This window comes from Microtus pennsylvanicus, chromosome 3 (assembly GCF_037038515.1).
Source record: "Microtus pennsylvanicus isolate mMicPen1 chromosome 3, mMicPen1.hap1, whole genome shotgun sequence".
Lineage (NCBI taxonomy): Eukaryota > Metazoa > Chordata > Mammalia > Rodentia > Cricetidae > Microtus > Microtus pennsylvanicus.
In genome coordinates, this window is record NC_134581.1 from 110455441 (window position 1) to 110470271 (window position 14831).

General features: G+C 39.8%; 1 protein-coding gene across 3 annotated transcripts in view; it reads left to right on the plus strand.

Moving 5' to 3' along the window:
* Cep126 (centrosomal protein 126) overlaps positions 1–14831 on the plus strand; it is a 56718-nt gene that overhangs the window by 21182 nt on the left and 20705 nt on the right. For 2 of the 3 annotated variants that reach the window (XM_075966840.1, XM_075966841.1), the window contains exons 5-7: positions 2069–2267; positions 3617–5753; positions 13258–13370. In XM_075966840.1, the coding sequence (XP_075822955.1) occupies positions 2069–2267; positions 3617–5753; positions 13258–13370 (2449 nt within the window). Of the gene's footprint in view, positions 1–376; positions 514–2068; positions 2268–3616; positions 5754–13257; positions 13371–14831 lie in introns of those variants that run through there. The other variant, XM_075966842.1, reaches the window with a different exon arrangement.

Genomic DNA, 14831 nt, shown 5'->3' on the forward strand with positions numbered 1-14831 from the left:
CTTGTCAGTCAGTTCAGAAATCTGTTCCACAAGGCATAACACTGTCAAATCAGCCTCGGGCCTCTGTAGACCATCTGCCTGCCTTGATTCTCCCCCACCCACCCCCATGTCCTTCTCCATCCTCTACTTTGCCTTCATCGCCTTCTGCTTCCACATCCTCGTCACCTTTGGTAGTAGTTTCTTCCTCTTTATCCAGACTTTCTTCTCCTCCCCCCTCCCCTCCCTTACCTAGTCCATCCGTCCCTCTTCTGCCCTCTCCTTTGCGTTCACCATCTTCTCCGTGTTTTCCTCCAACTTATCTAGCTTTTCCTTCTCCAGCGTCTCCTTCTCCCTCTTCTTTTATGATTTCTTCTTCCTTTCCTCCCATGTTCCACTCTATCTCCATTTCTGCCTCCCCATCTCCTTTTACTCCTATTCATCCCTTCAATCCTCCTCACTGGAGGAAGAAAGTAGAGAAGAGGAGAGAAGAAGGTGGAGTAGAGAAGAAAAAGTTGAGAGACGACAACTTTAAAGGTAAATAAATGGAGTTTATTAGACATTTTGTAGAGTTAGTTCTATTTTGTTTGGGAAGGGTAACTAAAGGGGAACAATTACATAAGAGTAGAAAAGTATGGAAACAGCCAGGCAACGGTGGTGCACGCCTTTAATCCCAGCATTGGGGAAGCAGAGGCAAGGGAATCTCTGTGAGTTCAAGGCCAGCCTGGTCTACTGAGTGAGTTCCAGGAAAGGCTCCAGAGCTACCCAGAGAAACCCTGTATCCAAAAAGAGAAAGAAAGAAAGAAAGAAAGAAAGAAAGAAAGAAAGAAAGAAAGAAAGAAAGAAAGAAAGAAAAGTATAAAAACAAAAATAAATAGAAACATGCCCTCACTGTTTAGGAATATATACTAAGTACCTTCTCACTAGCCATGGTCTCCTGATCATGACACAGGAATAATTAGGAATGTAGTCATCACTGATCTTGTTGATTCTGGTCTGTCTAAATAAAGACATATATGGGTATTGGAGATAGTAATGTCACATGTGGCAATATGCCACCTTCTGAAACGTTTCTTTATCCTGACTTAATTGGAACTAATTTAACTGAGTTGGTAATAAATGCCCCTCAGTCAGCTGTATTCTTCATCACCCACTTGTCCTTGAAGGAACTAAGTTTTTCTCTGTGTATTACTGAAATGTAGCAAGCTCTCAGCTTCCAGACAGTACAACATTGTTAAAATATATATGTATATAGAAATAAGTCCTAATTGAACACACTAAAAATAAACTCCATTGAAGACGACACTCTTTTTTTAGGATTAAAAAATATGTTTATATGGGGCTGGAGAGATGGCTTAAAGGTTAAGAGCACTGGCTGCTCTTCCAGAGGACCCAGGTTCAATTCCCATCACTCACATGACAGTTAACAGCTATCTGTGTCTCCAGTTCCATGGGATCTGATGGCCTCATACCTCTGTGTATATACATGCAAGCAAAACCCCAGTGTTCATTAAATAAGTAAATAAATTTTTTAAAAAATATGCTTATATTTCTGATTATATTTCTGAAACAAACTGAAAAGAAAGGTTTATATTCTTGGTTGCATAAGAGCCACACTCCCTTGACTAGTTCTGCAGGGAGGACATTCATACTTTCCCTGACAACGCAGCCTTCATAATTTCCACCTGCTTGAGTCTCAGCCCACTCTTCTAGGGATGTAGGAATTGTTACTGGTCGTGACATAACTAAGGACTAAAGCTAATATTATCCATATAAACACATGCCTAGAGAAACGAGAAGTGACAACACACGCACAGTATCTCTGTCCTTGCCCGAGTGATAAAGAATGGGCTATAGTAACGGAAGTCCTGGGTGAATAGCTTCTCTATGTGAAGCTCCTCTGCGTCTGCACTTTTCCCTCACACTCATTTTATTCAAATTCCCATTCTAATATGTCTGTAGATTTCTCCAATATCCTTGTATGTAATTATCTAGACATGTGCACATAGTATACAACTGTGTTGTTTATATACTTATAGAAATAAGTTCATTTCAGTTAAATGTACTAAATCTTCTCATATCTGGTTCACAGAGCTATAGATTCTGCCTTGCCTTCAGCGTTGTCTAAAAATGATTACAAACATCAAAAATACCTCGTACGCAGAATTAACCATGATAAAGAAATGACGGAAAACAACATAACAAGCCTAGCTACTAACAAAAATGTGTTCCAGCTTAAACTGGAGGAGACTCAGAAACTCCTAGAGAACCAACATTTAAGCAGTTTGCAAGTATGAATGATAACTATGTTACTGGTGTTATAATTTTAGTCATAATTCTGTCGTGCCTCACAGTGTTCTCCACACAGCTAACAGAGGCTGTAAGAATGCTGCCTGCGGTGAGTGAGCACAGCCTCATCACAGATGCTGAAGGAACACCTGGGGTTTCCCTGGCCTGTTCCCAGGGCTCTTTCTGCTCTTCTTCTTTTTCCACCTATTTAAAAAACATAGGATGTATGAGTGTTATTTTATAACAAATATAAAAGCTGTTTGAAAGTAGTATAATGTAATAGAAGTATTATTGTTAGAGATTATATTCAAGAAAGCAGCCTAAGCTTACAATGTACAAGCTACTGAGCCATCTCTGCAGCCCCTAAAACCAGTAGTTCTTGAACCTAAATTCACATGTTTCTATAGAAATTTTACGATAAGTATAAGACTACTACATAGATCTCATGTGGGAAATGAACCAGTGGAGCCCAGACATAGATTTTTGTTGGTATTTTGTTTGGATACAGGATCTAATTTAGACCAGGTTAGCCTCAAACTTACTATGTAACCAATGCTATCCTTGAACTTCTGATCCTCACTGCCATATTTATTTTATGAAATGCTTTGTCTCTTACATACAACCAGAGTTGAAAACCTTACTCCAGACCCTTATAAAAAAGATATAATTCCTCCCAACAGAAAGTTCATGTTAGAGTCACATAACATATTTTCTTTTTTAAAATTCTCTTTATTTGGGGGACTTTCCTAGTGCATATAATGTATTTGGATCTAATCCTACTATTTCCCCCCTATTCATAACCACCAGCATGTGGTGCTGGTGTTTTGTTTTTCAAGCCCACTGAGTCGACTTAGTGCTGCCTGTCCAGGCATGTGTGTAGAACTACCTGCTGGATCATGGTATCCTCCCGAGGACCACACTCAATCTCAACATGAAAGGGAAGGGGCTCAGAGCTCATGGTGATGGTGGATGCTGTGTCACAGAACCATCAAAAGTTTCCTTGAAGGCCAATGAGGGTTTCAGGAAGAGAATCTAATTTATAAACAAGTGTTTTCAGAATTAATTTGGTGTAATGAAACTTGAAGAAACTCCCTAACCTGAATGAAATAGCAATTATTTCTAAGCTATCATGGTGGCCAGAATAATTGAGCATTTCCTTTGGGAGTTGAAATGAAAGGAAGCACACTTTCTATGGCTTTGTTACTTTCTTTTTACCATGAGGTCTGCTTCAGGGGTGTAGCTTGTACCTGTACTGTTTATAGTCACATTATTTTCTGTGTCTAGGAGAACTGAACCTAGTAACAATTGGGTGAGTCTACAACATAAAACAGTCTTCTTTTTTCCCCCTCAGAAATTCTGTGATGAAGTTAATCAGATAACCAATTCTGAAACTCTCTCGAGTGTAGACAGCCTTGAAGCTGCAGAGCGGGAAGAGATCTACTTAACACTTAGCATGGCTCCTTCCACATCAAGCGAGCAGAGTTCTGTTCCCCTCAAGTCGGCAAATCTGCAGTCAGCTCATCTAAACTGCTTTGATGAAGACAATCTGTCATTCTCTAAAACTCAACATATAAACAATTGGCTTACAAACTTAGATGCTCAGAATACTCAGCCTGTTGCATCCTTTTCAGATATGTTCAGTATATCTAGTGTTCTGCCCTCATGGGAATGTTTGGCTAATAAAGAACAGAATCCACCTACTTTGAGCAGAGCCATGGAGAGAAGCACAGGAACTGCTAATGACTCAGTACTCTTGGTGTGCAGTCCTTCCGTAGTTGCTCTAGATAAAAAAGGAGGAAACCCCTCCGAAAGTCACACTGTGAGGACAAGTGATCCCGCTGATGGAGCTCTCCAGAGGGAGAGGCCGTCAGGTGCCGAGAGCCCAACATTTAAAGTCAGTAGAGCCTGGACTACTCCAGAATCCCTGACCCAGGAAGCAGCTTCATTTTCCATCCAAGAGAGACTGTCTGAGTTAAGTCAAGAAAATAGAACTGCTTCCCTTCCTACTTCGTTTGTCCCTGCATTGTCACCCAATTCACAGTCAGGTGGCCCTTTATCAAAGAACAACACGTGCGTGAAAGAAATCGATCCCGTGCAGTGTTCTGATAAGTTATATGAAATGAAAGATGTGAAATGTGAAAAGATAAACTATTTTAACTGTAATAAAGAAAAGTTGTCTCTATTTTCAGAAAATTTTCAGGCCACCTACGCACCTCAAAATTCTAATTCAAAAGATAGGAAACAGAAAGCAAGTGGGCCATCAACACCACTGAGTAACATAACCCCTGACTGTGACTTGCCTGACCAGCACGGCGTGAAGCCTAGCATCCATGAACAAAATGGGGTGAGGCTGCCTAAAAGCATATTAAAGAAAAAATCCAGATACGAGCGTGATTATCTCAAGGCACTAGTTATAAATCAGGGTTTTAAGTTTAGACATCAAATGGCAGAAGCTATTAGAGATAGTATTGAATTAACAAGACAGAAAGGGAAAGGTACAGGAACCCCAAAGACTATTAAAAAGCTGCGGTGGCTTGATGAAAGTGGCAACACAGAGAACTGTGCAGATGACGGCCACCCAGTGAGGAGCAGGGCAGGGACGGCTCCACAGTGGTTACAGTATTGTCACACCAGCAGTGGTACCCGCAGCCTCACGTCTGCTCCTGATTGCCCTGCACATTCTGCTGGTGGAAAGAAGGCCACGGATGATGGTGTCTCTGGAAATGTTGCTGATCTAGGAGGGTGTGACGTGGACAGTGTGCCCTTGAACTCTTCTATACCTTCAGGCTATAGCTTTGCTAAACAAGCCTGGTCAGCCTGCAAAAGAGAAGAGAACAAAGCCCCTGTACGTGCTGGTCCTATACCTGCTGGTAACGCTAAGACTCTAAAGTCTAAGGCTCCAAGGGGAGCAAAGGTGACTAGAAGAATGGGATCTGCAAAGGTCCAGACAGGCCTTGTCCATGTGAACAGAAAAGCCACTGTCAGCCAGCCACCATCTTCAAACAAAGCCAACACGCTGGCCCAAACTCAGGGGAAACTAATTATACCTCATCCTCCGCCTAAACCACCAACAAATATTAAAAGTAGTAAAACTGTGCAAGTGTCCCCATGTCACTTAGCCACACCTGAACACTCCCAAAGCACCATGACACAGAACTGTTTAAGTTCATGTGTGCTTCCAACAGAGTGCCGTTTGAACCAGTGGACTCAGGAAAGTCGCCTCCCGTTCTCAGATGCCTGTTCTGACCTACTCGCTGTGACCCCAGCTCTGCCATCTCCTTACTCTCTGGAGTGCCAAACCGCAGCAAAAGGAAACCATTCAAATGGCTCTTGCACAGGTTTCCAGCAAGATGGGACAGTATATTGTACCCAAAAAAGTCCTGTCTGTGAAGAGAGCTACCAGTCATTGGTTCCTAGAAGCACCGAAGAAGAATCAATTTTCTCATGGGGAAGAAGGAACCATGGTTGCCAAAATGAGAGAGCCACTGGTAAGGATAAAATGTATACCTTCTTCAGAGTCATGTGACATTTTCCATATTGGGTATGGCAGTGTATACTGGATAGTGAGTTATAGCATGAAGATAACTTAGCTATCCATACTATAACTTGCTCTAGTAGCTGGAGTTCTTCAGAGAGTTACCTAACCTGTACTCAATTAAAATAGGAAACTTTTGCTCGCTTTCTTTTTCTATAACCTCCCTTGATGTTTAAAAAGAATAGACAATGAATAGCATCTGATCCTTATTCCTGGTGATTCTGTCATTGCTGTTGTAATTAGATTTCTGTCACATGAGCACCATGGGAAAACAGCATTGTTTATTTAAATAGATAATGTCACAACTTACTTGTCGAAGACCCTTCGACAAAAATACCACTTACTAGGGTAGGGAAATGGGGATTAGAAAAATAGTAAAGAGAACAAAGACGCAAATGCTTTTAATTTCTCATACACTTTTATAACCCAATACAACAGGGGGAAGAAGACAAGACTGCTTTAACGTGATACAAAGGACAACATCAAGTCATTAGCATTTTGTTGTTTAGGCAGTGAACCCACCCTACACCAAGTAACCTGAAGGTGGCCACTCTCAAGGTCAAACCCCCTATCTCAAAAGAAGGACCAGAAGTATGCTTGAATGTCCTGACCATTAGTCAGGACAGAGTAGATCTACCTGTATGAGCCATCTTAATGTCAAAAGGACCAGGTAACCACACCTACGTCAGAATGTGTAGCCCTGGTTGTTGTCAACCATTTTGAGCAACCTCAAACCCTCTGACCTTCAGACAAGGTGGAAATAGGTTCATTTTTGGGCCGCCACACTTGTTTGTTGTTTTGTTTGACATAGAATATAGCTCTGTCTGGCCTGGGAACTCACTATGTAGACCAACTGGACTCAAGTTCACAGACCTCCTCCTGCATCTGCCTCCCAGGTACTGGGATTAAAGGCATGTGCCACCATACCCGGCTTATTTTTAAAATTTTATATGAATTCCTTATATGCTAATAGTAGATGTTAACAGGCTGTCAAGGTGGCAGGTGAACATAGATGCTTCAACCAAACTTGACAGCCTGAATTCAATCCCTGAAACCTGCATGGTGGAAGGAGAGAACTGTCTACTCCTAGGTGACCTCCAAATGCCACATAGGTGCCATAAGGCAATACCTGCAGTTTAAAGAAAGAAGTGTTTTAATAAGTATACAGCCCTCCCATCCCTTCCAGAACACTGCAGCTCTGCCTCTGTTGACTTTTTGTCTCTGTTTTCAAGTAGTGAAAGAACAGACACTGTTGTTTGGAACAGTTTTGAGATTTCTCTACTGAATGCCATTGGCCCTGTCACTCACGGCTTGTGAAGCCACTCCCCCCTTGAAGGGAATGGACTAGAAGTCCATAAAACTTCCTGCCAGTGGGAATCAGTTCCCTACTGAGAAAGAGCAAGGGCTCTGTTCATAGAGGGCGCTGGCACTACAGTATAACAAGTAGTGTGCGCAGAGAGTCTCAACATTCATATTCAGTGTCCTTTTTAAAGACCAGGGGTTTGCTGTGTACTGCGCATCGTACTCCAGATCCCAACAGGGCCTGACACTTAGTAGACACCCTGGCTTTTCTTTCATCCCTTCGTTTGTTTATTTGTTGTTTTGGAGACTTGAGAGGTTAGTTTAGTTTTGTTTTGTTTTGTTGAGACAGGATCTCACTGTATAGCACTGACTGCCCTGGAGCTCAGTAAATAGACCATACTGTCCTTGAACTCACACAGGTCTGCCTGCTTCAGCCTCACGCGTGCCAGGATTTACACACCTTACTTAATTTTTTTTATTTGTCACTTAGTCTATGTATATCTATGCCACATGTGTGAGGATGCCTATGGAGGCCAAAAGAGGGTGTCAGGATCCCCATGACACTTGAGTACAGATTCTTGTTAGCTACCTACCGTAAGTACCAACAAACTCAGGTCCTCTGTGATGGCAACTAGGGCTCTTTTTCTATTGTTTTTATTGAGCTATATATTTTTCACTACTCCCCTCCTACTCCTCCTCTCCCACTCCTCCCCTCCCCAACCTTCTCCCAAAGTCCCCATGCTCCCAATTTACTCAGGAGATTTTGTCTTTTTCTACTTCCCATGTAGATTAGATCCATGTATGTCTCTCCTAAGCCCCTCATTGTTGTCTGCATTCTCTGGGATTGTGAATTGTAGGCTGGTTTTTCTTTGTTTTATGTCTAATAGCCACTTATGAATGAGTATATATGATATTTGTCTTTCAGGGTCTGGGTTACCTCACTCAGTATGATGTTTTCTAGATCCATCCATTTGCCCACAAATTTCAAGATTTCATTATTTTTTTTGGCTCTGTAGTACTCCATTGTGTGAATGCACCACATTTTTCTTATCCATTCTTTGGTCGAGGGATATTTAGATTGTTTCCAATTGTTCTGGCTCTGACAAACAAGGCTGCTATGAACATAGTTGAGCACATGTCTGTTGACATGGTAAAGGTTTCTGTCCCACACAGTCCTGCAGCCATTCAGTCCCAAAAAAACACACAGAGGTCTACATTAATCATAAACTGCTTCTTATTAACTCTTACATCCTGTATTAAGCCATAAATTCTTGTTGGTGTCAGCCACATAGCTTGGTACATTTCATCAGCAAGGCATTCTCATCTTGCTTCCTCTGCGTCTGAGTAATGACTGCAGACTAAGCTTTTTTCTTCCCAGAATTCTCCTTTTCTGGTCACCCAACCTATACATCCTGCCTGGCTACTGGCCAATCAGCATTTTATTAAATCAATACAAATCTTTACAGAGTACAAGATCATTGTCCCACAGCACATGTCCTTGTGGTATGATTGAGCATCCTTTGGGTATATGCCCAAAAGTGCTATTACTGGGTCTTGAGGGAGGTTGTTTCCTAAATTTCTGAGAAGTTGCCTTACTAATATCCAAAGGGGCTGCACCAGTGTGCACTCCCACCAGCAACAGAGGAGTGTTCCCTTTACCCCACATCCTCTCCAGCTTAAGTTGTCATCAATGTTTTTGATCTTGGCCATTCTGACAGGTGTAAGAAGGAATCTCAGAGTTATTTTGATTTGCATTTCTCTAATAACTCCCCCAGTGGTCACTCCCTAGTACCTACTCCTGTGAGCATTGCTGCCTCAGGCCTGCTCTGGTGGAGATTGCGCCTAACTAGAGCTCTTAATGAATGACCCATCCTCTCTAGCCACGAGACTTTTCATAAACTGGATGGATACAAACTACATTAGCAGGTGGAAAATTAAATGCAAAGAAAGTAACCTAAATCTTTTCACTATTCACTACAAAAAATTCTAAGCAAGGATAGAGACTGAGTTTTTTAAAGAATGAAGAGAAACTGAGGGGAAAAAATATTGAGAAAAATAAGTAAAATTATTGTGGAAGTTATAAAACCTTGAAATACATGGTATATGAGAACATATTCTAAAGTGCCGACTAATTCCTTACAGTGAAATAATTATGCTTATCCTCATCAGAAAATAAAGAAAAAAATTATAATGAATAAGCCCAACTAAAAGGTCAAATTAAACCTCTAGGGCAAAGCATGTCAACCACACTGTCAGAGTGTGGTTTGCCTGCTACTGATAAACACAGCATGCCTTCCTCCCCAGACAGGACAGGATCCTATACTAACTATGCAGCTGAGTTGGAACGGGCAACTGAAACAAAGTTAGACTAGCAATGGAGATTAGGACTTCAAAGGTACAGACTTAAAATTTTAATAATGCTATTTTTAAATAACATTAAAAATATAAGCCTATGAGAGTAACTGAATGTAAATATTTGAATAACCTGTAGCGAAGACTAAAAACATGACAAAGTGAATGAACGAAGATCTGGGTGGAGAAGAAGGTACGTGCATGTTGAGGCAATGAAATCCGACAGGCTCTGTGAAAATTGCTAGACTCTATCTAATATTTACATTATTAAGTGCATAGACCAAGAATAGTTGAGACAATTTCAAGAACAAAGTTAAAACTTTCATCACTAAAGCCAGATGATGGTGGCATATACCTTTAATCCCAGCATTCGGGAGGCAGAGGCAGGTAGATCTCTGTGAGTTCGAGGCCAGTCTGGTCTGCTGATCAAGTTCCAGGACAGGCTCCAAAACTACAGGGAGAAACTCTGTCTTGGAACTTTCATTTCTAGATAGTCTATCTAAAGCTGTAGCAATGAGCAAAGTCTGGAATCTGTGCTAAGCCCACACAATTAATTGCCTGATTTTTAACAAAGCTGGCAATGCATGGCAGGAAAAAAGGAATTCATTTTATCCTTCAGTTGGTTAACTATGTATAATCAGTAAAGTGACTTTTCCTTAACTCATATGTAAACACCAATTCCATGTCAATTGGAGATTTAAATGTGAAAAATAAAGCTCTGGAAGTAATATGGTTTTAGAATAGTCAGATTGCTTATGCTCTCTGTAAAATATAAATTATTAAGAAAATGGTACTTATACAATGAAATTGGAGTGTTTTTCATATAAAAAATTAACAAGTTAAAATGACACACCTCTGAATGTATTTATAATCCTCTGGACTAATCCAGACTCATAGGTAGAATGTATAAAAGACTACAATGAATATAAAAATGTGGCTAATTCTGTCATGAGGGCTAAACCAGAGAAGCAGTACTGGGTAAAGAGGTCTGCTTCAAAGCATTGATTTAAATTAATATGGGCTCAGCTAGGCAAATCTAACATTTGTAGGACAGACTAAAGAATAGACTAAAAGGCTGCAAAAACAGCGGGGGCTAACACCAGTGTCCATAGTGATTGAATCAAATGCTACCATAATTATCTAGATTGTCTCCCTCAAAAAAATGAATGAACAAAATAATGTCACAGCAATATTGATAGTGGTTTTTAGTTGAACTGCAGACTACATCAGAAAGATCATCACTGTGCTAGGAAGATAGCACATTCAGTAAGGAGCTTGACTTCCGAACAGAGGGCCTGAAAACCCATGTTAATAGCAATAGAGCTTGAAGAGATGGCTCAGCAGTTAAGAGCACTGGCTTTTCTTATAAAGGACCCGAATTCAATTCCCATCACACACACATAGTGGTTCACATCCGCCTGGAACTCACATTTCAGGGGATCCAAGTGTCCTCTTCTGACCTCCAAAGACACAGGCGGTACACATATAGGCAAAACACTTACTAGAAAATAAAATGAGTAAATCTAATAAAAAATATTTAATGCAATAGGTGTGATGTCTTATGCTTTTAATCCTTATGAAGTTGTCCTCTGACCTCCACAGACCTGCACACATGTGTGTGCGTGCTACCATACATTTACACCCTCCTATACATAAACATACACGCATACACATAGAAAAACAAAGCAAAATACTAGAATAAGCTTTTCATATATAAAGCCATAAAATGGACAATAATCATGCAAATGTACATTTAGACTTTTAGATACAACTGCATATATCACAGTAGCTAAAAGTAGACACATTACTAAGGGTAAGTAAGATTTCGTATAAACTAAAAATTCTCATATCTACAAAAATTGAACATATATAGATCCTATGACCCACCAATTCTAGACCAACAAATTATATATGTATCTGTTAACATCACAGTGTATTTCAAATAATTGTAAATATTTTATTTTGACCTGTATAACATGTTTTTGCTCTGTTATTATGTTTCATTACATAATTTTCAACCATCTTTTTTTTTAGACAGAATTTTATTTTTATTTTTTTTGTGACATAAAAGTATTTATTGTTTTTTTTTCTTTTTTTATTTATTTATTTTTTTTAATTTATTTATTTATTAAAGATTTCTGTCTCTTCCCCGCCACCGCCTCCCATTTCCCTCCCCCTCCCCCAATTAAGTCTCCCCCCAGCCCGAAAAGCAATCAGGGTTCCCTGTCCTGTGGGAAGTCCAAGGAACCCCCACCTCCATCCAGGTCTAGTAAGTTGAGCATCCAAACTGCCTAGGCTCCCACAAAGCCAGTGCGTGCAGTAGGATCAGAAACCCATTGCCATTGTTCTTGAGTTCTCAGTAGTCCTCATTGTCCGCTATGTTCAGAGAGTCCGGTTTTATCCCAGGCTTTTCCAGTCCCAGGCCAGCTGGCCTTGGTGAGTTCCCAATAGAACATCCCCATTGTCTCAATGTGTGGGTGCACCCCTCGCGGTCCTGAGTTCCATGCTCGTGCTCTCTCTCCTTCTGCTCCTGATTTGGACCTTGAGATTTCAGTCCTGTGCTCCAATTTGGGTCTCTGTCTCTGTCTCCTTTCATCGCTTGCTGAAGGTTAATATTCAGGAGGATGCCTATATGTTTTTCTTTGGGTTCTCCTTATTTAGCTTCTCTAGGATCACTAATTATAAGCTCAATGTCCTTGGTTTATGGCTAGAAACCAAATATGAGTGAGTACATCCCATGTTCCTCTTTTTGGGTCTGGCTTACCTCACTCAGGATAGTGTTTTCTATTTCCATCCATTTGTATGCAAAATTCATGAAGTCCTTGTTTTTTATTGCTGAGTAGTACTCTAATATGTATAAATTCCATACTTTCTTCATCCATTCTTCCATTGAAGGGCATCTAGGTTGTTTCCAGGTTCTGGCTATCACAAACAATGCTGCTATGAACATTGTAGAGCATATACTTTTTCAACCATCTTTTCAATTATGAGGACTTAATATAATATTACCTCACATTTTGTAAAAAAAAAAAAAGTACACCTTTAAGGTAGGATTCGCTCTTTTAATTTTTTATAGTTTCTAAGTCTATGAAACTAAGCCTGAAATGGACACTGTGACAAGACACTTCCATGACTGATGAGGGGACTATGCAAGAATGAGGGGTGTGTTTGCTCTGCCTTGCTCTTTCTCACCTGTCCTTAAATTATTTTTATCATATTTGGGAATTGGCATTGTTAGAATGAGGTCTTAGTTAAGTAGCCATACAGAAAGCATAGGAAAATCTTGTGAGGAGCACCACAGCTCACAGCTAAATTCTGTCTGAGAACTTGCTCAGATACTACTTGAGATGCATAAATTTACTTCCCTGGGCACACTAGGACCCTGCAAAAAATGAAGGGTGGGGCCAACCTCTTGCCCTGCAGATTTCTCTCAGGATAATTGAACTCACTATACAGTATATGACCTCTCTGGCAAATGTAACAGGTGCCATGTATAAAGTTTCATTTCTAATTTTTTGATAATGTTACATTAGAATCTTTCAGTGCTCTTCCTGCAAACAGTATAAAATGCCTCGTGTATCTTCTTGGTATTCCCCATATTCTCTTCCATAGCAGGAACTGTGTTGGATGAATCCTTGCAAATGGGCCATGTATAGAACTTAGAGGAAAATTAATAGAAGTCTGCTGGCCAAATGGATGAAATGTATAGAACTTTCTGCACTGTCTGACAGTAATTTGAAAATTAGAGGGATACATAATTACCTACTCAATTTTCATAATTTTTTACATTGACATTTGTTAAGATTCTGCTGTTACAAGAAGAAAACAAGTTGTTGAAAATAAGTGGAGAAAGCTGTTAGAGCAGAAGAGAAAAGTCTCTGGATCTGTAGGAATGAAGTGCACCGAGCAAATGATTGTAAGTATGGTCTCAGCAAGACTCTCTTAGTGTAGAAAACGGCTTTAAGACAGATGCTTTTGGTGTAAACTGTACCTCAGCATCAATGGGAATACAGCCAAAGCCATTCGTTAGACAATCTTGGAATCTAATGCTAGGAGCTTATTGTTCTTATTTGCTATATTTAAATGAGTCCATATGATCAGTTGCCAGTGGAGGCTTTTAACTATCTTTAAGCAATTATTTCTGGGGCTAGAGAGATGTTAAGAGTGCTGACTGCTCTTTGAGAGGACCCAGGTTCAGTTCCCAGTGCCCACATGGTGGCTCACAACCATCTCTAACTCCAGTCTGAAAAAAATCCAGAGCCACCCTCTGGCCTATAAATGCACCAGGCACAAAAGTGGTACTCACACAAACATTAGGCAAATATATATATTATTATATTAATAATTATTAATATTATTATATATTTTAAATATATATAAATAAGAAAAAGTAATATATATGTGTATATATTAACTTATTATTTATAGCTAATTCTGTAGAAAGGTCATTTGCAACAAAATTCCCCAAAGTTATTTAAATATGCAATAAATGGGCAGGATGAAAGAAAGGGAGAAGGGATGGATGTTGGTAATATTGTATGTTATACAGTACTTTTTAAATAAATGGGCAGGATGAAAGAAGGGGAGAAGGGAGAAGGGATGGATGTTGGTAATATTGTATGTTATACAGTACTTTTTAAATAAATGTGCAGGATGAAAGAAGGGGAGAAGGAATGGATGTTGGTAATATTGTATGTTATACAATACTTTTTAAATAAATGGGCAGGATGAAAGAAGGTGAGAAGGTATGGATGTTGGTAATATTGTATGTTATACAGTACTTTTTATTTTTTTTTTTTTTATTTTTATTTTTTTCTTTTTTCGAGACAGGGTTTCTCTGTGGCTTTTGGAGCCTTTCCTGGAACTGGCTCTGTAGACCAGGCTGGTCTCGAACTCACAGAGATCCGCCTGCCTCTGCCTCCCGAGTGCTGGGATTAAAGGCGTGCGCCACCATCGCCCGGCCGTGCGCCACTATCGCCCGGCTATACAGTACTTTTTAAAAGACGTCTTCCATCTAGGAACCTTTTATAAGAGACTATGAATTACATGATGGTTTTGTCTTTAGGAACAGTCCAACAAACCTACTATGGCTTTTGGGACAGAGATCTTGAGTATAATCCAAAGCGTAGTAACAATTTTAAATGATGTGGAAATTATATGAGGACTGAATAAGTATAGTCTAATATGACATTTTAGAGGTCTATTTAATAATTGATTTTAGAATATTGAGAAACATGAGATGAATAATTAAAAAGCATTTTACTTGGAGCTTCTACTGTAAGTATCTCTTCTTATTTTTTTATAGAATTGGATTAGGGTGCCCTGTAAAAATTGTACATATTGAAGAAGTTGAGGGTCTTGCCATTCATATAGGGAG